The following is a 27,096-nucleotide window of genomic DNA, read 5'->3' on the forward strand; positions in this document are numbered from 1 at the left end:
ATAGTCCATGGGGTTGCAGAGAGTTGGACACAGAGTGACTAAACAGTGACAGCTGTGCTAAGAAGTTGGAGGTTGTTTCACCTCCTGGCACCTCAGTCTCTTCCTGAGTCAAACATGAAAGCAGCATTCACCCAGTGTGTCCCCCTCAGTTTAGTGTTCAGCAGCTTCTTTGAGTTTTACTTTCATCAGCCCAAATGATACAATATTAAAATAGTTCATGATTTTTCATGTTCTAAATCCTCAAGTTGAATAGATATGTCTATGCCAATTTTATTTAATCACATCCCCCCTTAGTTCTATTCCTTCTTACTGATATTTTTAGAGAAAAATACAGTTAACTTAATCTACTAAATATGATACCTGCCGTTCTCACCAGTACACTGTGTAGAATAGTGCCTTCTTTTCCATTTATGCAAGATTAAAAAGGAGCAAGGGACTTCCCAACTAGCTCAGCTGGTAAAGAATCTGCCTGCAATGCAGGAGACCCTGGTCAAAACCTGGGTCGGGAACTTCCCCTGGAGGAGGGCATGGCAACCCACTTCACTGTTCCTGCCTGGAGAGTCCCCATGGACAGAGGAGTCTGGCAGGCTACAGTCCATGGGGTCGCAAAGAGTTGGACACGACTGAGTGATTAAGCACATGTAGCACAAAAAGGAGCGAGGAGGGTAAGATTTGGTCACAGGATCAGCATCAGACTGTTACTCTTTGTGGTACTCTCCCAGCTTTTCTGTGCATACAATATAAAGTTCTGTAAAAAGCATAACTGCATTCCTAATATTTTCTAGTGGATTTCAAGTTTAAAAGAATATTTTTAAGTGATATTAGGGTGTAATTACTCACTGTATTTGATCAGAGTATGTACTAAAAAACAAGGACTGAACCCAGGTCTCCTGCGCTGCAGGCAGAGTCTTTGCCAGCTGAGCCACCAGGGGAGCCCTGGTAAAGAAAATCACTGTCTAATTTCTGAATCATTTAGGTGATCCCACATATTCAGTATTTTATAATCAAATATTTCTGGGTTTCCTTTTCTGTAGTTCTCTAAATTCAGCAGATTATCTTTTTGGTTCTAAAAACTGAATGTAATACTTAGTAAAGAATATCTTTTATAACATTTTGCTTTAGCTTCCTTCAGGCAAAAGATGAATTGAAGCAACTTAAACTCCCCGGGTTCATGTACAGCGATGTTCCTCTGCTGGCATCCTCAGTCCCTTATTTTTGCGTGGAGGAGGAGGAGGAGGACCATTGTGAAGATGGAGTCCATCTCATTGTCTGTGTGCATGGCCTAGACGGTGTGTAACATCTGTGGATATAACCCGTACCAACTCAATATTTTCTTTTCCTAGTAGATCTTGTTTAGTTTTATTTGATCCTTGACCTGAAAAAAGAGTTCTAAATTGCTGATATTAATTATCTTAAATTATGTCTTATTTTCATGAGTATAATATTAGATTTTTTTTAAAGCAGATTTTCCATGAAATTGATATCCACATGCCGGCATTTTGCTTATATTAACTTGGGGTTTTTTGTCTGCTCTCTTATTGTTATTTTCATCAATTGTCAGTCATAGCAATTGTTTTGTCTCCCTTTGGTTGTCTTTCTGCTCCTGTCTAGCTTGGTGCTTTAAATTTTATGGATAAGAAAAATCAATACCTAAGAATAGAAGATTCACTGATTAATTAGGGTATAATTTAAATTCTTAATACCTGGTTTTACTTGCTCTAATTTTATGACAGCTATTTTGGTTACTCAGCAGCCTATTTTTCTTGGTTAGGAACTGCGTTAGAAGATACCAGATATCTCTAGACTAGCAGAGTTATTACTGTGTTATAATGTGATTCTGTAATAACAAGTAACAAAAGATTTTACGGATTATAAAAATGCTAAAGTGAAGTCTCCCAGTCGTGTCTGATTCTTTGCGACTCCACAGACTCCTGTCAGGCTTCTCTGTCCATGGGATTCTCCAGGCAAGAATACTGGAGTGGGTTGCCATTTCCTTCTCCAGGGGATCTTCCCAACATAGGGATCCAACTCCAGTCTCCCGCACTGCAGGCAGACTCTTTACCGTCTGAGCCACCACAGATCTAAACTAGTCAATTCTCATTAAATTGGAGATTTTTAATTAAAAAAAAACCTGCAACTCAAGAAATAAAATACCTCAAATACTAACCTCTTTCCTTTACCTAATAAAATATTCAAAGAATTATCCTCCAAGAAAAGTTTCTTGGCTTAATAGAATCTCTGATAAAGTCCTCTTTGAAATTTCCAAGAAATTTCCAAGAAACACTATCCCATGTTAAAGAAATTGGTCCAGAATAATAGGAAAAAAAGATGGAATGGAGCCTATTTTATTCCTTGAAGTTAACCTAACCTTGTTACTAAATCTGAAAAGATGTAACACCCACACTCCAAAAAAAAAGTGGAGCAATCTAACATAAATATACTTAATAAGACTCTAGTAACATTGTAGAAAAATGAATTAGTTAATTGATTAAATGTCTCCCAAAACCCTCCAGCAAATGAATCAATATATTAAAGTAGCTACAGTAAATAGAATTTAATTCTCAGAATGCAAAGATAGGTAAATATAAAGAAATTTATTAATAAAATATATTAGTAAATCAAGTAATGTAAAATTCAATATTCATTTCCAGTTATGACAAGTAAGCATCGAACTTTAAGCCTTAAATAGCACTAGTCTAATTCATTAATGTAATTAAGCATGTATACTTACAGCTCATGGAAAACACATACCTAGTAGTGAGATGCTAGAGGCACTTCTTTTAAAAATCAGGAATAAAACAGTTAATTATGTCTGTTCATGACATAGCTAAAAGAAGGGATAAAGTAAAAATGCAGCAATTGATAATGATATGTATATATTCCTAAGTAAGCCAAAAGAACTAACTGAAAAGCCACTAGACTAATTTTAAAGGTACTAAGTATTTATATTTATGTATTATATATGTATATACTAATTATATTTATGTATGATAGCTGTTATAAATATATTTATATATACATCTTTTAAGTTAGTAATTAAACTACTTTAGATTATTTACATAGATTTTTATTTCTATTTGTCTGACCTAGTACTGCCAAAGAAAAACTCAATAGATTAAATCGAAAATGCACTCATTTGGTTAAATGCTCATGCGAGAGTGATGGTGACGAGTTGGTCAGTTGGTCGCTCACAGCCGCCATTGCCAGTGGTCAGCAGAGCATGTGCTGACCATGAGGCAGAAACAGGGGGAGCCGGGGTGGGCGTGGGGGGTTGAAAGCCAGACCTCTGGAGACACAGGCTGTTGGCGGACATTGTCTGCTGATGGCGATCAACTGTGACATGAACACTGTGGGTTCTGGTACACGGGGTCTTGTCTCTTCACAGCTGACTTAGGCCCTCCACTTATCCTCAAGACGGTTAACAACCTGTGAGGATGTGTGCTGCATCTTTTGCTTTATCTTGTCCTTTAGACAGAATTTTCATTTTCTTCATTTCCTAGGTAACAGTGCAGATCTCCGATTAGTAAAAACTTACATTGAACTTGGGCTGCCTGGGGAAAGAATTGATTTTCTTATGTCTGAAAGAAATCAGGTACAGTATATCTGTGTTTTCAGTGAAAGCACACATGCTTCTACCAGTTTCTACCTAAATAGTGCTTACTACAAAATGTCTGTAGTAGTAGAAATAATTTTTCTGATTTCTGTGAAATTTAACATTCATGCCTATCCTAAGGAATTTGAAATGATTTATAACTCAATTTATGAACTCTTTACATGTGCAAAATTTCGAATATTTCACATTTCTATGCAAATATTTCATTAAAAATTAAACAATTTTAAATAACCTTATGTTCAGTTCTGGTAGTGGGCTAAACAGTTAATCTAAACAAAGTATTAATGAGAACACTGAGCCTTTTTTTCTGGAAATTCACTGCTTGTTCATTTTAGTATAATGAATATTACATTCACTAACTTCTCTAAAAAAAACTGGTCTTTAACCATATATTCAGTACCCAAATTAAAGGTAATGTTTATATTCAGTTTTTCTTGTGTATATCATGTGTGTGTTTTGCTTTTGTTTAGAATGATACTTTTGCTGATTTTGATAGCATGACTGATCGCCTTCTGGATGAGATAATACAATATATTCAGATATATAGTCTAACAGTCTCAAAAATAAGGTAAGTTTTCTAATTTATGTAATTATTTTTATGTCTCTATGAATTATAGAAAAATTACACAGAATGTCTGGAAATTTTTTGTCCTGTTCTAAAATATAGGAGACAGCGATTCAAATTAATATAAAGAGAAAAAATTAAAAGATTTTAGGGAAATACTACATATTGTATAATTCTGTTTATGTGAATTGTCGAGAATTGGCAAAATTATATAGAGAGAAGTAGATCAGTGATTACTTAGGACTGAGGGAGGAGGAGATGGAGGCTGATGTTAAGTAAAGAATGTAGGATTTCTTTTAAAGGTGGTGGAATGTTCTAAAATTTTTTGTAGTGATGCTGCACTACTCTGTAAATACAATCAAAACCATTGAGTTATACACTTTTAGTGGGTGAGTTGTATGGTATATGAATTATATCTCAATAAAACTGTTCCCAAAAAGAAAATTAGTAGGGAGATATATGTAAGGAAATGAAACTGTAAGAATATTTTCAGTGTCGTGACTATACTTTGAGAGTGTACTCATGGGTATAGTATAGTATACTGTGTAGTACACTGTAGTATAGTATACCCAAGCAGGAGATGATGATGAAGCCAATATGTCTCATTCTTTAATCACATGTTCTGAGTAGACATGGGAGAGAGAAAAGTAATTGTTTCTTCTAGTCCAGTAAGATATAAAGAAAAAATTAAAAATAATCTTCTTGCCTCAAAAAAAGAGTAGAATAAGCTGATAGTTGTCATATCCCAGGTAGGTCAAAGGAGGAGGCTAGCTCTTTATACTACAGGCCTTTGTAAAGTCCATTTCCAGTTAGTATAGAATAGGGACGAAGAGCAGAGAGAAGCAGGGTTTTATCTGAAGTCATTTTTTAAAAACAAATTTCTGTTAGAATATGGTGAGAGATGTGAGTATGTTGTCGGGGGGGGCGGGGGAGAAGAGATTGTTTTCTAATTATTTTTGTCATTTGTGAATTTTCATTTGTTTGCTAAACAAATTTTCATTTGTTTCTGTAGTCATCTTGTATTCCTTTTATTAATTTGTTATTTTATGATGAGAAAGTAAGTCTATTGTTTTCGTTTTTTCATTCATCTACAAGAGTATGGCTCTTTTAGATTAGATTGTCAATTGTAGTGAGCCATAAAATCCAGAGGCTTGATCTAGCTCATTGAGAACTGTTTGATATCAGACTTGCCTTCCCAGCTTCAGGAAATTTGTCAGCTCCTCCCTGGTCGTTGTCTATAAGCCTGAGACAGCTCTCAAGCTCTCTTCTTTCTCTGTTCATTGTCCCCAGGGATGCATGTACTGTCTATTCTAAAATAATGGGAAGCAGAAAAGGCTCTGTTTTTTTTTTTTTTAAGGCTCTTTTGATTTAAACTATTCCTTCGTAAAGATGAAATCCTCTGTATTAGTTATTATTTTGGTATAATCTTACACTTCAAGTACGAAAATGCATGTATATTTCATGTGTGTTGAAATGTGTTCAGTCAAAGAGCTCCCCCACTGTGGAGTGTGGACCAAAAATAAGAGAAATGGGGATGTAATGTCTCCTAAATCATCCTCACTGATACGATTTCATTATTTTGTTTTAAATCATGACTTAACAAGTAAATAATTGCTGTGTGTACCTAAAAAGGAAAATTTATCATGTAGTCAATGTGTTATTACCTTTTAAATGTATTTCTAAGCAGCTACAAACTAGGAGCAAAAATTTTCTGGTAAGTGATATCTTTTTTCTGTAGATTAAATATATATATACTCATAGGAATTTTTTGCTATTTTCTCACATTTCCTTCAAAATGTAAGTTACATCATTTCAGAGTATCAAATCATATAAACATATAAATGTATAAAATAAAATATATAAAAAACATATAGAATAAAATCATATAAACAGTTTTAAAACATATTAGAAAATTTTATATTCTTAGTATTTCAAATCTCTGTATAGTGATAGCAGCTTTGACTTTTGTTTTTGAAACTAGTGCTATGGGAGAAATGTCATTTTTTTTCTCTTATAGCTTTATTGGACATTCGTTGGGCAATTTAATAATCCGTTCAGTGCTTACAAGACCACGGTTTAAATATTACCTCAACAGGCTTCATACCTTTCTTTCACTTTCTGGACCTCACCTTGGTACACTCTACAATAGCAGTGCTCTTGTTAATACAGGTAAGAAGTTTTATTGTTCAGTATAAAAAATATGGCCTGGGGAGATTTAAATCCAAATTTAATATTTTCCAATGTTTATCTTAGAGCCAGTTTGTCACATACTTGGAATTTCATGAAACAAAAGATGCAGCTATTTTTCTGTTTTGTCATACATAAGAAATAAGCTGATAAACTCATTTCAGAAAATGATATTCTGTTGAGTTATTTGTCAAGCCACAAGAGCATTTTTTTCTCTTTTTTTCATTAAGTGTTTCTTTCAGTAAATATTAGTGTTATAAACAGGCTATTCTGTTATTCTATTAGTTGAGCAGATAATAAATAAATGGCTATAATTAACATATTATAAAGTTACAAAATATTTTATATAGAATGTTGACTCTGACTTTGATTTGATAACAATAAAAGGATATTATGAGAAAATAAATTCTAAACTTTTCAAAGAAATTAAAATAAAAATTAAGACCTCAATTTTTATTAGAATAAGTATTCTCACTAAGAAAGATCTTATACTTTATTTGCCCTTATTTGGCTTTTTTTTTTCCCCTTAGAATTTTAAAATGGCTTTTCTAGTATAGTCAGTTGATTCTCATTGAAAGAATAAATTAGGTTTCAACCTAACTTTTTTCATCAAGCCTTGAGACTCTTATTTCCATTTTCTCCTCTACTTCTTTCATTGACAAATAAACCACAACATTTTCATTTGAATCTCATTTTGAAGGGTGGTTTTCAAAATCTGGCTTGTTCTAGATTTTTATAGTTTCAAAAAGAGGGCAAAAGAAAGTTAAAATGTATAAATAATACAAAATAGAACCCAGTATGAATAGGACGCAGTACCTTGAATTGGTTTCTTTTCAATTTCTTCCTTTACTAAACTTTTCCCCAGATAGGATTGCAGTTAGCAGCTTTAATCAATTAAAAGCTTTTTTCCTCTTTTCCTCATTCACCTCAGTAATGTTAGAATCAACAAAAGTAGAAATGACTTTATGACTGTAAGTCTACAGTCTTGAAAACCAGCTCCAGAGTGATTGAGGTTTCAGTTAAGCGGAAGGTGCACTTAAATACAGAAAACTGGACTTCCATGGTGGTCTGATGGTTAAGAGTCTGCCTGCCAATGCAGGGCACACCGGTTCGATCCCTGGTCCAGGAAGCTCCCACATGCCATAGAGCGGCTAAACCCATGTGCCACAGCTACTGAGCCCATGCTGTAGCGCCTGCATGCCTCAACGAAAAGTACCCCCCCACTAGCCACGAGAGAGCCCCAGGCACAGCAACATAGACCCGGCACAGCCAAAAATAAATAGATAAGTATCTTAAAATAAATGCAGGTAACTGATAATATAAAGACATACAATTAAATATGAAATTTTAATTATATTCAGTGTTACTAGAAAACATCAACCAATGGCTCATCCCGGAAGTGAGCTTTGATTGCTCTAAAGCCTCGATGCTCAGGCATGTGGAACTACTACTGTGTTTGAAGTTATATCCCCCTTCGCTTCATCTTAAAATGAAGAAGTATATCTAAAGGTGTAATATCCCCAAATTTGTTCTTGATAGACCATTACCTGTTTAATTACAGAATCAGATAGAAATAGAAAGCCTTCTGTCAACCATCTGTTAATCCATCGTTAACCCCAGTGTGTTTGTGTTTATATTTATTATCAGAAAATGGAAATATTTTGCAAATGCATTTTTTATTAACCAACAAAATGCTAATTCGAGCCGTATCATTTTAAAGTAAAATATATTAAAATTAATAACCTTGTCATATGGTACTATATTTTCCAGTTTATAACTCTGTGAATGTCTCATACCATTAATAATGTCTCATACCATTAATAATTTTCTAGGTCTGTGGTTTATGCAGAAATGGAAAAAATCAGGTTCTCTTTTACAATTGACGTGTCGTGATCATTCAGACCCTCGCCAAACTTTCTTATACAAGCTTAGTAATAAAGCAGGTAAGTATATAGTAACAGTTTTAAAAACATGCACTTGAAAACCTCTTTTAAAATAAACCTTTAGCAAATAAATTAACAACATGTCTTTCTGATGATTAAAAAACTATCAACTGGTTGTAATTTCTTAATGAAATCGACTCATAATTAAAACCAAACAATTGATAGCATGATTTAATTTTTTATATGGTTGTATTTATTTTTTGTGAGTTGCACAGCTATTTTGAGATTATCCTAAAAATTTTAACGTTTATAGTTCATACCATGAGTTAGTTTTTGAACCAGGCCTCTGTATGTCCTAGTTTTCATGTCCTTCTAGCTGCCCCCAACCCCAATCTTCAGCCCTTGTTTTAAACTACCATGTATTTTTTTACTTTATTATTATAAATATTTCTGGAAAATGTGAGAAACTAATGGCTACCCACTCCAGTATGCTCGGGGCTTTCCCAGTGGCTAGAATAGTAAAGAATCTGCCTGCCATGCCTGAGACCTGGCTCTGATCCTCCCTGAGTCAGGTAGATCCCCTGAGAAGGGAATGTCAACCCACTCCAGTATTCTTGCCTGGAGAGTTCCATGGTTAGGGGCCATAGTCTATGGGGTCACGAAGAGTCAGACACGAGGGAGCAACTAACACTTTCATTTTCAAACTATTAGTAGTTATTCCTTCTACAAATTCTGGCCACTGGATGAATCTGGTTAGACTTCTCATTAAGTGAAAGAAAGTGAAAGTGAAAGTCACTCAGTTGTATCTGACTCTCTGTGATCCCATGGACTACACAGTTCCATGGAATTCTCCAGGCCAGAATACTGGAGCAGATAGCCTGTCCCTTCTCCAGGGGATCTTCCCAGCCCAGGAATCAAGCCGGGGTCTTCTGCATTGCAGGCAGATTCTTTACCAACTGAGCTACCAGGGGGCGTTAACCAGTTATTAGATATTGCATGAATATTGCATGAATATTCTGAACTTTTACTCCCAGAAGCCCCCAACTGGTCTTTCCCCATCCAGTCTCACTCTCTGACCTCACCTCTGACCTTTCGTCTCTCCCTGACTTACTCTCTCCTTATGCTCACATCTTCCCGGCACGCTCTTTCCACTGTGTCCTTTGAAATCTTCCCTTGTGGAGAACAGACTGCATTCATCTGTGTCCTCTGCACAGCCCATGATCTCCGCATCCTGCAGAGTCCCCCAGCCCGCAGTCCCCAGCTCCCTGCTCCCCCTGGCGACAGAGCAGAGGAGTAGCACACTTTTTTGCTGAAGGGCTGGATAGTACACATTTTGACTTGTGGTCCATGGGGTCTCCGTTGTAACAACCTAACATACCACTGAAGCACAAAAACAGCTGTAGCCAACACATGAGCTGATGAGTGTGGCTGTGTTTCAAACAAACTTTATTTATGAAAGAAGTAAAAAGGCAACAGTCCAGATCACATAGGCCACACTGTACTACCTTTGCTGTAGAAGCAGCTGGACTTCTGATTTCTTGTTACCAAGGCCCACCTAGAGGGGGAGCATTCCTCTTGCTCTCCATCCCAGCACAGCAGTTATTCCTCCACCGTCTCATGAAACTGCTTCCTGTGAGGCTTATCCCACCCAGGCTCCACTGCCTTCTTAAGTATGATGACCTCTGCCTGGTCCCTCCTTGCATGGTCAGTGAGAACTTTGATAGGAGTTCATTGACAAATATTTACTGCACAGTTATGCTTTAGGAAAAGATGTTTTCTTGAATCTTAATATGCTTAATCCTGGCATCATTTTTGGTAATTCCACAAGCAGCTCTTTAAATGGTTAATCAAGCATTAAAGAGCCTTTCTCAACCCTGGTAACATTCCATTCCACTCCGCTGTAAAACCACACATGGCTACACGCTACCCTGAAATTTCAACCAATTTTTCATTCTGTCAGTAATATCCTGTCATCTTTGAACACACGCATCCTTTGCTGTAGTCACGTCATACATGTTTGTGCGTCCCGCGTTCACTGCTTTTTCTACCACCATTCCTCCCTGTGACTGCACATCTTTGCAGAACTAATCTTCATTCCTGAAATTACACTCCACACCGTCACCTATCCAGAGCTTTCCCTGATGCCCTGTCTGATTTAATATTCCTCCCCTGCTGGCTCAGATGGTAAAGAATCAGTCGGCAATGCAGGAAACCCGGGTTCAATCCCTGGATCAGGACAATCCCCTGGAGAAGGGAATGGCAACCCACTCTAGTATTCTTGCCTAGAGAATTCATGGACTGAGGAGCCTGGTGGGCTAAAGACTATGGAGTTGCAGAGAGTCAGGCATGACTGAGTGACTTTCACTTTTCACTTCTATCAGAGTACCCAGTATATACCTTCATATCCTGAGTCTTCTGTCTCCAGACAGACCTCATTCCAGTCCTCATTTACCTGCTAGATACCTGTGCTTACATTTCAAACTAAGTGTGTCTGAAATTGAACATTTTCTTCTGCTGCTTCCTCTTCTTTCAACCTTTTCTAAATGGTACTTGTCCTCTGGATGACTTGGTGTGAAACATCTCAGTCACATCTGTGGTGGATCCTGCTTCACTGTGTATACTACATCCTGAATTGTGAGTGTCATCTCTGAGCTGCTCTAACATTACATATGGACATCTTTTATCATACTCATTACAGCTTATCTCATGTCAGTCATTTTTATGTCTCTTGGCCTTTTTTCCCTGAGTAGGGTCTGTCATGACAACCGTTACCCACCCCACTCCAACATGTACCCTCCCTCAATACTACTTACAATACCCTCAAGAACCACTTAGCATAGTTCTTCCCAGTAGGTGTTCGCTACAAAGCCATTAAATCAATGAATGATCTTTTCAATGTTATGTTCAGTACCCAAAAGCAGGTCAAATGTTGTATGGTAAGCTGAAAATCAAACCCATGTTTCTTGAGTAACTTAAACTAGTAAACTTAAGCCCTAGCCTTTTAAATTTATTTTTCATCTTCATCTCTATCACCATGTCCTCCTCCTGCTCTTGAAACATTTGATATGAACACCAGGCAGATTTAGTCATTGAATACAGCCCACTTCATTTGAGTCTTGCTTTATCCTTTTCAGGATTCTGCCTTAAATACTGTTATGAATGTGAGGAAGATAATTGGAAATGGTTATCTCATGTGTTATCTGTTATTAGAATCCGGGAAAGAAAGGTTCTTTTTTAGGTGAAGTTTTATGATTTTGTTTCTAAGGGTACAAGTAATGAGTTATTCACAGTATACAGAAGTATATGCTTGAGTCACAAAATCACAAGATATTCCTACAACATCACATGGTTCTCATTCGAGAAAAACTTAGACTGACTAGAAACATTGTGTGTAGCTATGGAGTTTGTACCACTGCTGCTGACAGGATTTGTTGTTGTTATTCAGTCACTAAACTGTGTCTGACTCTTTGTGACCCCATGGCCTGCAGCATGCCAGGCTCCTCTGTCCTCCACTATCTCCTGAGGAGTTTGCTCAAATTCATGTGCATTGAGACTGTTGTTTTCTCTGCCCGTCTCATCCTCTCCTGCCCACTTCTCCTTTGACCTTCTCTCTTTCCTAGCATCAGAGTCTTTTCCAGTGAGTTGGCTCAGGTCACCGAAATATTGGAGCTTTAGCTTCAGCATCAGTCCTTCTAATGAATATTCAGGGTTGATTTCCTTTAGGATGGACTGGTTTGATTTCCTTGCAGTACAAGGGACTCTCAAGAGTTTTCTCCAGCACCACAGTTCGAAAGTATCAATTCTTTGGCACTCAGTCTTCTTTATGGTCCACTCTCACATCTGTACATGACTACTGGAAAAACCATAGCTTTAACTGTATGGACCTTTATTGGCAAAGGGATGTCTCTGCTTTTTAATACACAGCCTAGGTTTGTCATTTCTTCCTTCTAAAGAGCAAGAATCTTTTTTATTTCATGGCTGCAGTCACCATCTGTAGTGATTGTGGAGCCCAAGAAAATAAAGTCTGTCACTGTTTCCACTTTTTCCCCATCTATTTGTCATGAAGTGATGGGACAGGATAGGAAGTATACAAAAGGCAAAACTGAATGTAAATGTTCCCTGGGGTCTGTGTATCTATACTGCATTTTACAAAGTAACATTTAATTAGCAATAGTAATAATAGCAGGGCTTCCCCTGTGGCTCAGCAGTAAAGAATCTGGCTGCAGTGCAGGAGATGAGAGTTTGATCGTGTTGGGAGGATCCCCCAGAGAAGGAAATGGCAACTCACTCTAGTATTTTTGCCTGAGAAATCCTATGGATAGAAGAGCCCGGCGGCCTCAGTCCATGGGGTCGCAAAAGAGTCAGACACAACTTAGCGACTAAACAATAACAAGAACAATAATAACAACATAAGAAAAACACAAGAGAAAGTATAACTGTAAAATTTTACTGTAAACATTCTGTAATCCATGGCATTCCCCTCCCAACAGATATTTACATTACTTTGTAAAATTATTTGTAGACCTGAATAGATCTTTTGCGCTTGAATTCTTTTTTAAGAATTAGTTATAACTTTTGCTTACAAGTTACTGATTTATTATTTGCCTTATAATGTGTGGCAGGACTTTCATCTCACCTCTGGTTGTACCAGCACTGTTTGGGAGTCAAACTTGGAAAGCACACGTGGATACTAGTTTTAGCAGAAACACTGACAAGTTTACTTAATCTAAATAACACTCAGTTTTTCCAGTGGTACAATGGGTACAATCTTTCTCACAAGACCATTAAAGGTTAAACAAGATAATTAATATAAAATGATCAGCATTCTGAATAATACAAAACTCAGTAAATATTAATTAGTAAAAACACCTCTAAATGAAGAGGAGCCTGAACTAAAATAATATTATGGATTTATAAATCTGTTTGGGGAGTGTTTTTTAGCTGAACTGTCAATATTGCTAGCTATAAAATTATTCAGATGACTTATGAAAATGCTAGCCTGTCATACCTGTGAATGCATTTACCTCCATGACGTGAGAGCCCGGTTGCCCCCTTTGCAGCTGAGACACAGACATGTGGAGCGTCCGAGCGCCCACTGCCGCCCACAAGCCTGTACCAGCCTGCACGGCCAGGCCACCCGTGCTGAGCCAGGATGTGTACTCGCAAGGGTTTGAGAAGGCTTTTCTAATTTTAGCTTTAAATATCAGCAAATATTCATTAATTGCTTTTAAATTATAATATTGTCATAGGAGTTGGAGCAAGTCTCTCCGAACTATGTTTTTCCCCCCCTTTTTTTTTTTATCATCTCAATGAAATATGAGTAGTCAATTCCAAGGAAACCTCTACACCTGTATATGTACATATAATTCTTTATTCACAAGATAGAAATAGATGGGTTCACATCAGAAACTTTAAGTAAATATTAATAAAACAGGAAAACATAGAGCAGCATTTACTTAATGGATTTACTTAGCCAGTATGCCATTCTCAGGTATTTTTAAACAGGAGCCCTGCTGATAACTGTTCTGTTATACTTTACTTTGCTAAAGCTAAATACAAAGTCTCGGATGCCTTGGTCCAATTATTGCTTCTGTTTCATCTGAACGGCCAGTTTCCTTCTTTTGAGAAAGCCTAAAATCATCTGTCTAAAGCAAAATCAGACTCGTACCCTCTTCCCTTTTTTATTTAAGCAAGGCCTCCCCCATGGGTCTTCATTTTGAAAGTCTTTTTTTATCTCTGCAACGTATCATTGGGTAATAACTTTGCTTAATCAAAAGCTTGAACTAGAGCAATATGGAAGGTAAACTGTATCTAGATTAGGTGACAGCAGTACTGAATGGTCAGGATCACAGAGAAAGAAGGGTCAGGGGTGCTCCCAGCATTCCATGATGAGGCCTCAAAAATAGCCAAAGTACAAACTATCCATTGTTAGAATTTCAAAAACCAAATATCCTTATTTTAAGATCTTCCTAAATACATCTGCTTAGACTCTCTTTACCAGCTGTTGAATTCTGACAAATAAAATATAACAATTAAAGAAGTCTCTTGCAGTACTACTTTGGCACAAAATAATTTTTTCTTACAGCAGATTAGAGAGATGTTTAATAATAGGTATGACTTGATTTGTAATTAACATTTGTGTTTTGTTTCTGAAAGTATAGGAAAGCATCAGCTCACATTATTTTAAGCAAACTCTTTCAAATGTGTTTAAAATAAATGAGTAAAAATAAGAACAATTTAATATTGTGTAGAATATGTCCCTTTAGAAAGCACAGGATTTCTCATCCTCTCAGCACTGGATATTCTGGGCTGAATGTTCTTTGTTGTCAGGGTCTGTCCTTTGCATTGTAGGATGTTCAGCAGCATCCCTGGCCTCTGCCCAATAAATAGTACACGCACACCTTAGCCCCTCATGTCCTAGCCCCTGCTTGTGAGAAACAGCATTGTCTCTGGACACTACTAAATGTTCCGTGAGGTGCAAAACCGCCAGTTCAAAACTGCTACTTTTGTCAATTCCAGAAAATAAACAGAAATGAGTCAGTATGAATTGCTTCGTGCGTGCATCCTAAGTCGCTTCAGTTGTGTCTGACTCTTTATGACCCTATGGACTGTAGCCCACAAGGCTCCTCTATCCATGGGATTTTCCACTGAATTGCTTTAAAGCTTATTAAATTTTTCATGAAAAACAAATGAGCAGTCAAAAGTATCAGGAAGACTAAAAAATGAAGATGAAATTTACTATTATAATGTTCATTCATACATAAGTCATGTAATTATACAGTCCAGAAAAATTTTGAATATTTACTTTTTATCTTTTTCTTGGCAATCCTGAAAAGCAGATAAAATATTTAGAAACTTTTCTAGTTAAACTGTCTCACTCTACAAATGGGAAAAAAGTATTACTTTACCAAGTTAGAGGTAACTTTTCAACCAAAAATTAGTCACCTTGGGCTGAGTGAACGTCAGTGGACAAGGCTGTCTTTGAGCAGGTAGTCAGTGCAGGTGCAGAGAGGATGAACTGACAGTACAAGGCTCCCCAAACACAGCCTTGAGATGTGTCCGTCAGCTGGGCTTTGCTCACACGAAGTGCTGCCGTGATTCCCAGCAGCACTGCACCTCGGGGGTCACTATACTTCCTCTTTGTGCTTCTGCCCTCTCTAGCCAACACTGCTACACAGGAGTGGAAACAAAGACTCAAAAGAGGGGCCAGAGTCTGTTTCACTTGGCTAATGCAAAAAGCAGGCCTTCCATACAGGATGCTCAGTATCAGTAATAAATACATTGTTGTTGAAAACATGTTATTAAAATAATTCAATTTAAAATGCATTTTTCAAGTACAGTGCCTTTTTAAAGTACAGTGTTATCTTGGAAATCACATTTTAAAATACAGCAGTATCGTGTATCTATATCAGTGTTGGTGTCTTTGATTGTATTTATTTTATCATCATGGAATCAGAGAGCTTAAGGGTTTCTTGGACACCCCCTCCTCGTCATTTCTTGGTTTGCATACATCCACTTGACCAAGCTGCCTGAACCTAGGAGACACAAACCCTCCTCAACGCACCAAGGATCTAAATCATCTAATGCAGTGATTCTGAGCCTGAATGCCATTATTTCTGTAGAAGCACAGCAGAATCTCTGCAAAGAGTGATTATTTGGGAAAATATATTTAAATTTTAATTTAATGACTATAATTTTTATAATATAAAGTATAGAAATAGAGTGCCAATAAGTGGGGTGGTAATTGGAGGGGAGCATAAAGTCCAAGGACAGATTTGTTGAGTGAGTGACTTTTTTTTAACATGAGAGATATATAAGATTTTACATACTGGTAAAAATTTTAAATATGCTGCTGTTTTGAGAAAAAGTACAGAAATGACCATTACTGAGCAAGACTGCCACGGGCTGTGCAGCATCACTGCTGTCAGTGTGATGGGAGTGATGCCCCCGGAGCTGTGCAGTGTGGTTGCCTTTACCGAGGACACACAGGCATACATGTTGCTGCTGCTAAGTCACTTCAGTCGCATCCGATTCTGTGCAGCCCCATAGACGGCAGCCCACCAGCCTTCCCCGTCCCTGGGATTCTCCAGGCAAGAACACTGGAGTGGGTTGCCATTTCCTTCTCCAGTGCATGAAAGTGGAAAGTGAAAGTGAAGTCCTTCAGTCGTGTCCAACTCTTAGCGACCCCATGGACTGCCACCCACCAGGCTCCTCCGTCCATGGGATTTTCCAGGCAAGGGTACCGGAGTGGGGTGCCTTCTCCGGGCATACGTGTTAGGTAATAGAAAAAGCCAACTCTGCTGTTACATGGCTGGTTTCATGCAGCTCAAGATAAAATTTCAGTTAACAGTGTCAGATTTAGGAAGCACAGCACCTAAGGTAACTGGGTTAGAAGTGAAAATGTGCCGTGGGATGGTGGCTTTCACATTTTTTGGCTTGTTGACCCCTTAAAAGAATTTCGAAACAGTTTGTATCCCCTTGTATAATTTTACAGTGATAATCTACAACTGTTTTCTATAATTTTAAATAGTTGCAAGGGATATATTTTCTGGCATGTGAGGTAGTATACATTTACTATAATTGTATTTTCATAAAAATGTAAAGACTTAACTTTGAGCTATAAATTTAGCTCATTTAATTTGTGGGAAATATGTGCCATAACATCTAATTGACACAGTCATTTCTCAACTGTCAAACAATCGATCAAATCAAACTTTGTGTAAGAGAAAGTAAGACTTCATTTTTGGCTTGATTCTCCCGGGGTATGTACCATAAGAAGATCTGAAATAAATTGGAGAAATATCTTTCTCTCATAAGGTAGGAGAAGGAAAAATCATTTTTAGAAAAGTGCTCATATGGAAACTGGGATGTAGAAACCAGTTTTCTTAAAAGATGTAAATGCTCATCTGCCCCATGGAATCTTAAATTACCCCAAAGGATAAGTGTATGCCAGCTCAAAGACCTCTGCTTAGTTCACACAGATGATTCCCAGAGTCACACCAGTGAAGACACTGGTTTCAAATGCTATCAGAGGGAAATGAATTTGTCTCATGAAATGTGAGAATGAAGGGGAAAAAATTTTCTTAATCTTTCTAAAATATAATTTTTAAAATGTTCATGCAACTGAATTCATTTGTATTATAGCCATTCTGTTATTTCACTTCTATTCCTGTAATTTTATATATTCAGGTGGCCACAAAGTAGTATCTTACCATTGACAAAAGAAGGGATGACCTTATATTTGGCACAGAAGGTATATACCATTTCACCTGGCTGTTTGTCAGTCTAAACCCTTCTTGTCATTAAGGTTCTTAAGTTCCAGGGAAGACAGGGAGCTTCGATGAAGGCTTTTTATATTTTGGATCCACAGTAGTCCCCACAATTGACTGTCCCTAAGAATCTGAGTTTTAGGGCACAAAAAGTATCAAAATTTTATTCTGGAACATTCCAGAACAAAATTTTATGTACTAGATAACCAATTCTAATGTGTTACCAATGTCTATATGTACTTTATTTAATTAATCATATAAAATTTGATTTTGTATTTACTGGTCTGAGCCAAAGAGTAAAATGAGAAGATCACTAGTACTAAAATGGTCAGGAATGTAGTTTCAGTATTTAAATGAGTTATTTAGCAAAGTATCCCAAGGACACAAGCCCTAAATTCACCTAGTTTACTGAAAAATTAAAAAATTTAAATAGACCTAACAAAAAGTCTATTGAATGGATCATAAAACTTTTTATTAAAACTTCAAAGTATTTATCATTTTGACATCATGCTTAAATAAGGAGAAAATATAAGTAATATTAGACAAGGGTTAAATGCAAACTTAAAAAGTCAGCTTTAAATGATTTTATACAGTGTTTTTTTTTATGGAAAAGTATACTTTTGTTACCTTGGGAAATAATTCTGAATATTGATGAATATCCTTTGGAAATAAGAACATTATGACATAACATTATGGTAAAATTTCAGTCCACCTATCCAGTTTCTCCCTCACCCCCATACCACAACCCTTGCCCTCTCTCAGTGCAGACACACAGTTCTCATATCAGCACGTAAACTACATACAATGAAACTGGCAGTTTTGGTAGAGAATACCTAGAAATTTGGAGAAGGAATTCATCAGGTACTTAAAAAGGCATAAACTTAATACTATTAAGGAAGTACATTTATGGTCACTTAATATGATACTAGTAAGTTATTTAAAATCTGGTTAATTGTTGCACTATAACTCAGTATTTTTTTCTTCACAGGGCTTCACTATTTCAGAAATGTTGTCCTAGTGGGATCTCTGCAAGATCGCTATGTTCCTTATCATTCTGCCCGCATTGAAATGTGCAAGACAGCTTTGAAGGACAAACAGTCAGGTAACAAAGTAAATTAGAAATATTTTAGAGAGTTCTGTCTACATATGAGTCTCTCCCAAATTTTTCTTGCATTCATGTTCTCTCTTCTTTCTCTTGTCCTTGCTTTCCTCTGACTTCCTTTTCCACCTGCTGATTGTAACAGCTATCCTTTCTCCATTTTTCTTCATTTGTTTTCTTCTGCCATGTAAGATGTTTTGGCCAGTGGAACAGTAGTTGTTCTTTTGAAATCTCTTTTTCATATAATTACAAATGCTTCTCCATTTTACTGCTTCAGAAGTAATTTGTGCTTCAGTTTCCTCTGGTTTCTTGGGATTGGTGGTTGTGGTAAAGGTCATGCTGCATGTTTGGCAATACTTTACTTTTAGACAAAGAGTAAAGGAACTATACTTGTTGGCAGCAAGTAGAGTAGTCAAGAAAAAAGGAGTTATCTTCGACAAAGGAGGCAAGGATATACAATGGAAAGAAGACGACCTCTTTAACAAGTGGTGCTGGGAAAACTGGTCAACCACTTGTAAAAGAATGAAACTAGAACACTTTCTCACACCATACACAAAAATAAACTCAAAATGGATTAAAGATCTAAATGTAAGACCAGAAACTATAAAGCTCCTAGAGGAGAATATAGGCAAAACACTCTCCGACATAAATCACAGCAGGATCCTCTATGACCCACCTCCCAGAATATTGGAAATAAAAGCAAAAATAAACAAATGGGACCTAATTAAACTTAAAAGCTTTTGCACAACAAAGGAAACTATAAGCAAGGTGAAAAGACAGCCCTCAGATTGGGAGAAAATAATAGCAAACGAAGCAACAGACAAAGGATTAATCTCAAAAATATACAAGCAACTCCTGCAGCTCAATTCCAGAAAAATAAATAACCCAATCGAAAAATGGGCCAAAGAACTAAACGGACATTTCTCCAAAGAAGACATACAGATGGCTAACAAACACATGAAAAGATGCTCAACATCACTCATTATCAGAGAAATGCAAATCAAAACCACAATGAGGTACCATTACACGCCAGTCAGGATGGCTGCTATCCAAAAGTCTACAAGCAATAAATGCTGGAGAGGGTGTGGAGAAAAGGGAACCCTCTTACACTGTTGGTGGGAATGCAAACTAGTACAGCTGCTATGAAGAACAGTGTGGAGATTCCTTAAAAAACTGGAAATAGAACTGCCATATGACCCAGCAGTCCCACTTCTGGGCATACACACCAAGGAAACCAGATCTGAAAGAGACACGTGGACCCCAATGTTCATTGCAGCACTGTTTATAATAGCCAGGACATGGAAGCAACCTAGATGCCCATCAGCAGACGAATGGATAAGGAAGCTGTGGTACATATACACCATGGAATATTACTCAACCATTAAAAAGAATTCATTTGAATCAGTTCTAATGAGCTGGATGAAACTGGAGCCCATTATACAGAGTGAAGTAAGCCAGAATGATAAAGACCAATACAGTATACTATCGCATATATATGGAATTTAGAAAGATGGTAATGATAACCCTATATGCAAAACAGAAAAAGAGACACAGATGTACAGAACAGACTTTTGGCCTCTGTGGGATAAGGTGAGGGTGGGATATTTCGAGAGAACAGCATCTAAACATGTATATTATCTAGGGTGAAACAGATCACCAGCCCAGGTTGGATGCATGAGACAAGTGCTCGGGCCTGGTGCACTGGGAAGACCCAGAGGAATTGAGTGGAGAGGGAGGTGGGAGGGGGGATCGGGATGAGGAATACATGTAAATCCATGGCTGATTCATGTCAATGTATGACAAAAACCACTACAATATTGTAAAGTAATTAGCCTCCAACTAATAAAAATAAATGGAAAAAAGAAAAAAAGAGGAGAGCAAAATAAAATTAGAAATGAAAGTGGAATAGTTGCATTTGACACCACAAAAATACAAAGATCCTAAGAGACTGTGAACAATCATACACTGATAAAATGGACAACCTAGAAGAAATTAATACATTTCTAGAAATGTAAAATCTCCACAGACTGAAACAGGAAGAAATAGAAAATATGAACATAATTACCAACAGTGGAATTTACTCAGAAGAAAAAAAAAAACAAAAAACCCTTCCCAACAAATACAAGTACAGGACTACACAGATTCATTGGTGAATTCTACCAAAAGTTTCAATAGAGGTACTAGCTATCCTCAAAGTATTCTAAAAAATTGAATGTGAAGAAAGATTTACATTATTCTACAAAGCCAGCGTCACCCTGATACCAAAACTGGACAAAGGCACCACAAAAAAGGAAAATTACAAGCCAGTATCATTGATGAACATAGAAGCAAAAATCCTCAACAAAATATTAGCAAACCAAATTCAACAATGTATTAAAGGGGTCACACATCAAAAGTAGGACTTATCCTAGGGATGCAAGGATAATTCATTATCTGCAAATCAATTGATGTGATTGATCACATTAACAAATGATAAAAAACACATCATCATCTCAGTTGATGCTGAAAAAGTATTTGACAAAATTGACCGTCCATTCATGATGAAAACTCATCACAGTGAGTATAAAGAGAATATATCTCAACATAATGAAGGCCATTTATGAGAAACAAAACCCAAAGCTAACTTCATATTCAATGGTGAAAGCTAAAAGCATTTCCTCTAAGACCAGGAATAAATCCACTCTTGCCACTTTTATTGAAATAGTATTGAAAGTCCAGAAAACTGAGATCATAGCCGCTGGTCCCATCACTTCATGGCAAATAGGTGGGGAAACAGTGGAAACACTGACAGACTTTATTTTCTTGGGCTTCCAAATCACTGCAGCCATGAAATTAAAAGATGCTTGCTCCTTGGAAGAAAAGCTATGACACACCTAGACAGCATATTTTAAAAGTAGAGATATTACTTTACTGACAAAGGCCCCTCTAGTCAAAGCTATGGTTTTTCCAGTAGTCATGTATGGATGTGAGAGTTGGACCATAAAGAAAGCTGAGCACTGAAGAATTGATGCTTTTGAACTGTGGTGTTGGAGAAGATTCTTGAGAGTCCCTTGGACTGCAAGGAGATCAAACCAGTCAATCCTAAAAGACATCAATCCTGAATATTCGTTGTAGGGACTGATGTTGAGGCTGAAGCTCCAAGACTTTGGCCACCTGATGTGAAGAGCCAACTCACTGGAAAAGACCCTGATGCTGGGAAAGATTGAAGGCAGAGAATTGGATGACAGAGGACGAGATGGTTGGATGGCATTACCAACTCAATGAACATGAGTTTGAGAAAGCTCCAGGAGATGGTGAAGGACAGGGAAGCCTGGCATGTTGCAGTGCATGGAGTCACAAAGAGTCAGACATGACTGAGCAACTGAAAAACAACAACTCATAGCAATCAGGCAGAAAAAGAAATAAAAGTCATCCAAACTAGAAGAGAAGAAGTAAAACTGTTACTGTTTGCAGATGTCATGATACTATTTGCTTTTCTATACACTGATAATGAACTGTAAGAAAGAGAAAGCAAGAAAACAGTCCTGTTTGAAATTCCATCAAAAACAAAATCCCTAGGAATAAACAATGAGATGAAAGACCTACACTCTGAAAACTATGAAACACTGATGAAGGAAATTGAAGATGATAGAAAGAAATGGAAAGATATCCATGGATTGGAATTAACACTGTTAAAATGTCTATACTCCCCCAAGCAATTTACAGGTTCAAAACAATCCTCATCAACATACCAGTGGCATTTTTCACAGAACTAGAACAAATAATCCTAAAATTTATATGGAACCAAAAAAGATCCCAGATAACCAAAGCAATCTTGAGGAAAAAAAGAACAAAGCTAGACAGTCACACTCCCTGACTTCAGACTATGCTATGAAACTACTGTAATCAAAACAACATGTTGCTGGCAAAAAAACAGCCACAGAGATCAACGGAACAGACTAAAGTCCCCAGACATAAATCCACACACCTATATGGTCAGTTAATCTGTGACAAAAGAGGCAAAAACATACAATGGGGGAAAAGATAGTCTCTTCGATAAGTGGTACTGGAAAAACTGGGCAGCTACATGTAAAAAGATGAAAATAGAACATTTTCTCACAACATATACAAAATTAAACTCAAAATGGATAAAGATATAAGATTAGAAACCATAAAAGTCCTATAAGAAAACATAGGCCAAAAAAAAAAAAAAATAGAACACTCTTTGACACAAGTCATAGCAGTATTTGCATCTGTCTCCTCTCAGTGGGCTTCCCAAGTGGCATTAGTGGTAAAGAACCCACAAAAGCAAAAATAAACAAATGAGACCTAAATAAAACTTCCAGTGTTAACGCTTTTGCACAGCAAAGGAAACCATCAAGAAAAAACAAAAAGACCACCTGCTGAATGGGAGAAAATACTTGCAAATAATATGACCAGTAAACCAAATTAAATACACAGCTCATACAACTCAACATCAAAAACAAACAAAAATAAACCAAATTATAAAGTGGGCTGAACACCTGAACAGACATTTCTCCAAAGAAAACATACAGATGGCCAATAGGCACATGAAAAGCCACTCAACATTGCTAATCATCAGGGAAATGCAAATCAGAATCACAGTAACAAATGTTGGTGAGAATGTGGAGAAAAGGGAATCCTTGTATATTTGTAGTGGGAATGTAAACTGGTTCAGCCATTGTGTCAAACAATATGGAGTTTCTTCAAAAAATTAAAAATAGAACTACCATATGATCCAGTAATTCCACTTCTGGGTATATTGCCAAAGAGAAAGAAAACACTAATTCCAAAAGATACATGCACCCCAATAGTCATAGCAGCATTGTTTAGAGTAGTCAAGATATGGAGGCAACCTGTGTCCATCAACAGATGAATGGATAAAGAAGATGTGGTACATATATACAGTGGAATATTACTCAGCCATTTGAATGAATGGAATATTGCCCTTTGTAACAACATGGATGGACCTAGAGGTATTATGCTTAGTGAAATAAGTCAGAGAAAGATAAATACACAATGTGTTATCATATATGTGTGGAATCTAAAAAGTAAAGCAGATGATTAAATATAACAAAGAAGAAACAAATTCACAGCTACAAAGAACAAGCTAGTGATTACCACTGGGGAGAGGGGTGGGGGAGGGGCAAGATATGGGTAGATACAAACTACTATGTGTAAAACAAACTATAAGAATATACATGCATGCTAAGTCGCTTCAGTTGTGTCCAACTCTTTGCGACCCTATGGACTCTAGCCCACCAGGCTCCTCTGTCCATGGAATTCTCCAGGCAAGGATACTGGAGTGGGTTGCCATGCCCTCCTACAGGGGATCTTCCCTACCCAGGGATCGAAGCCATGTATCTTATGTCTCCTGCATTGGCAGGGGGCTTCTTGACCACTAACACTACCTGAGAAGACAGAAGAATATACAGTACAGGGAATGTAGCCAGTATTTCATAGTAACTTTAAATGGAGTATAATCTATGAAAATATACAATCAATGTATACCTGAAACTAATATAATACTATAAATCAACTATACTTCAATTTTTTAAAAAATTTTTAAGCTTTTTTGTAAATCTGTATGATAGTAATCCCTCTTTTAGACACTTCTCACTCTTCTTTCTCTAATTATACTTTTGTATACTATTCCCTTCTCATCGTTCCTCCAGACTACATCCTTCCTCTTCTCTGAAATTTAGTACCTTCATCCCTAAAATTCATGTTTGATGGATATATGTTAGCACTCATCTGTTAATAATGAAGTAATGTATGAGCATTAAAAACTGTCTTGCCCCTTTTAAGGCAGTTTGTGCTTTTATGTGTATATATGTATGTAAAATTTATCATTTATCCTTTGCATGCTCTCAATAAATCCATTATAAGAATTAACCAGAAAGAGAGAAAGGAGCACAATTTTGAAATTTAAAGTAAAACCAAGCATTAAATAAACCTGCAGGCCAAATAGAAAGAATTCTATTTGATCTTTGAGCCAACTCACATTGTTCTTCTGATTATGGAAAGTTACTATTCTTTCTCAAAATAATTCAGAAATATGTGGAATAATGTTAAATGCCATGGAAACTTTCTTAAAGTGTTTGCTCTAGACTCAAGTTTTAAATTTAGCCTTGTCAGAATGTCTCATCATGGCTCCTCTACAGTCCTAAGAGACTTCCATGTTCAAGAAAACTATTTGCTCTATTATATTCATTATTTTTAATTAATACCAAGTTGACAAAAACAATGTATAATAAATTTGTTATTTTACTTGGCTAGATAATGTGATCATTTATATTTTCTCTACAATAGTCTCAAAAATTATATTCAAGCAAAAAATTCTTTTAAAAGACATTTTTCTGCTTTAAATGGAAATAATGTAACTAAATTTTTTAAATTATATAAAAGTTGGAGAAGAATTTTTTTCAGTTCTTTTTGTGAACTGACTTTCCTTTTTTATATTTGTCCCATAGGACAGATCTATTCAGAAATGATCCACAACTTACTTCGCCCGGTTCTGCAAAGCAAGGACTGTAACTTGGTTCGATATAATGTCATCAATGCATTGCCCAATACAGCTGATTCACTCATTGGCAGAGCTGCACATATAGCTGTTCTGGATTCAGAAATATTTTTAGAGAAATTCTTTCTGGTTGCTGCCCTCAAATATTTCCAATAGAATTAAAAACATTGATAGAGACTTGACAATTACCTCATTCAGCAATGATTTAGATAATCTATTATAATAAACTATAGATGCTGATAAGTTCTAAGAAATATTTATACCTTTTTATATGGAAGATAATTTATATCATCCATGTTTAGAGCTTTTTAAACATCAACTTTACTTTCTAGGTAATGTGCCTGTGCAATATTTTTTAATTTCATCTTTTTACTTTTCTATTACTTTTTCATATATTTTGCTACATAAGTATTTCAGTGAAACTTTAAGCCCATATATATGTGTGATTGTTTTATTATTGGCTTTCCACAATCCTTACATCAGACAGATCATATTAAAGGCCATTATTGCTAGAATCACTCCAAAAAAGATGGTGACTGCAGCCATGAAATTAAAAGACGCTTGCTCCTTGGAAGAAAAGCTATGACCAAGCTAGACAGCATATTAAAAAGCTGAGGCATTACTTTGCTGACAAAGGTCCATCTAGTTAAATAGTTAAAGCTATGGTTTTTCCAGTAGTCATGTGTGGATGTGAGTGTTGGACAATAAAGAAAGCTGAGCGCCAAAGAATTGACGCTTTTGAACTGTGGTGTTGAAAAAGAACTCTTGGAGAGTCCCTGGGACTGCAAGGAGATCCAACCAATCCATCCTAAAGGAGATCAGTCCTGGGTGTTCATTGGAAGGACTGATGTTAAAGCTGAAACTCCAATACTTTGGCCACCTGATGCGAAGAGCTGACTCCTTGGAAAAGACCCTGATGCTATCAGAAATTGAAGGGAGGAGGAGAAGGAGACGACAGAGGATGAGATGGTTGGATGGCATCACTGACTCGATGTGCTAGACAGGGAAGCTCCAGGAGTTGGTGATAGACAGGGAAGACTGGTGTGCCATAGTGCATCAGGTCACAAAGAGTCACACAACAGAGTGACTGAACTGAATTGCTAGAATAGCATGAGATTTTAAATTTTCTAGTATGGGGGTATTATTTAGTTAGTCATAAATTTTACTTTTAACATTTTACTATGTTTAACTGGAAATAAAATTATGGCTGCTAAAATATATTTTTTGAAATCAACTATTTTGCCCTCCCAAACCAGGTAGTTCATATATGACAATGTTATAAAAGTTTTCTATAAAAAGTTATTATTACTGTTGCTAGTAAACATCTGCCATGCCTATTAAAATATATTTTCTACAGGTGATTTCAACATTATTTCTCATATTGACTTTTATTACTGGAACTTTTCATGTTCATGTTAGCAGCATCTAGAGATTTTTTGAATGTTTGAATGCCCTCTGCCTTGATTTGGTTGGAATTTTGCTAAATTTGGTAATGTTGCTTGAACTTTCTGACTACATTTCTTTAACTTTTTCATGGACTTCCTTGTATGTACATAACAATTAAATGTTGAAATTTATGAAATACTTTTATGAATTTAGATAATTTTTAAATATTGCTAAAATTTGTTGAACTAAAGAGTAATGTAAATAAAATAATTCATGGAACAAAATAATTAACTTTACATGTTTGGTGACACAGATGCAAATGTTTTGATATATGGAGATGTTAAGTCTCTTGACTTTACTCAAGGTGCTGAATAGCATTAAATTCACTATTTTCCTTTCCTGTTTTACTTGTGAAAATAATAATGCACTAAGGATAGATAGAAGGTCTATTTGCATTTACCAGTTGTGATAGAAGGCTTTTGTAAATATGTATTGTAAAATTGATGCATGTTTATTTTTAGCATTGTGTTATTGCCTCTGCTGCTAATAAATGAACAGATGACTATCTGGA

General features: G+C 36.4%; 1 protein-coding gene across 5 annotated transcripts in view; it reads left to right on the plus strand.

The window, feature by feature from the left end:
- FAM135A (family with sequence similarity 135 member A) overlaps positions 1-27,096 on the plus strand; it is a 147,355-nt gene extending 120,259 nt beyond the window's left edge. For all 5 annotated transcript variants that reach the window (XM_061131777.1, XM_061131776.1, XM_061131775.1 and 2 more), the window contains 7 exons: positions 1,123-1,289; positions 3,501-3,592; positions 4,084-4,181; positions 6,196-6,347; positions 8,198-8,308; positions 18,506-18,619; positions 25,090-27,096. In XM_061131777.1, coding sequence (XP_060987760.1) covers positions 1,123-1,289; positions 3,501-3,592; positions 4,084-4,181; positions 6,196-6,347; positions 8,198-8,308; positions 18,506-18,619; positions 25,090-25,295 — 940 coding nt within the window. In that variant the 3' untranslated portion in view covers positions 25,296-27,096. The remainder of the gene's footprint in view (positions 1-1,122; positions 1,290-3,500; positions 3,593-4,083; positions 4,182-6,195; positions 6,348-8,197; positions 8,309-18,505; positions 18,620-25,089) is intronic.

The sequence above is a fragment of the Dama dama genome, chromosome 28 (genome assembly GCF_033118175.1).
Source record: "Dama dama isolate Ldn47 chromosome 28, ASM3311817v1, whole genome shotgun sequence".
Taxonomy (NCBI): Eukaryota; Metazoa; Chordata; class Mammalia; order Artiodactyla; family Cervidae; genus Dama; species Dama dama.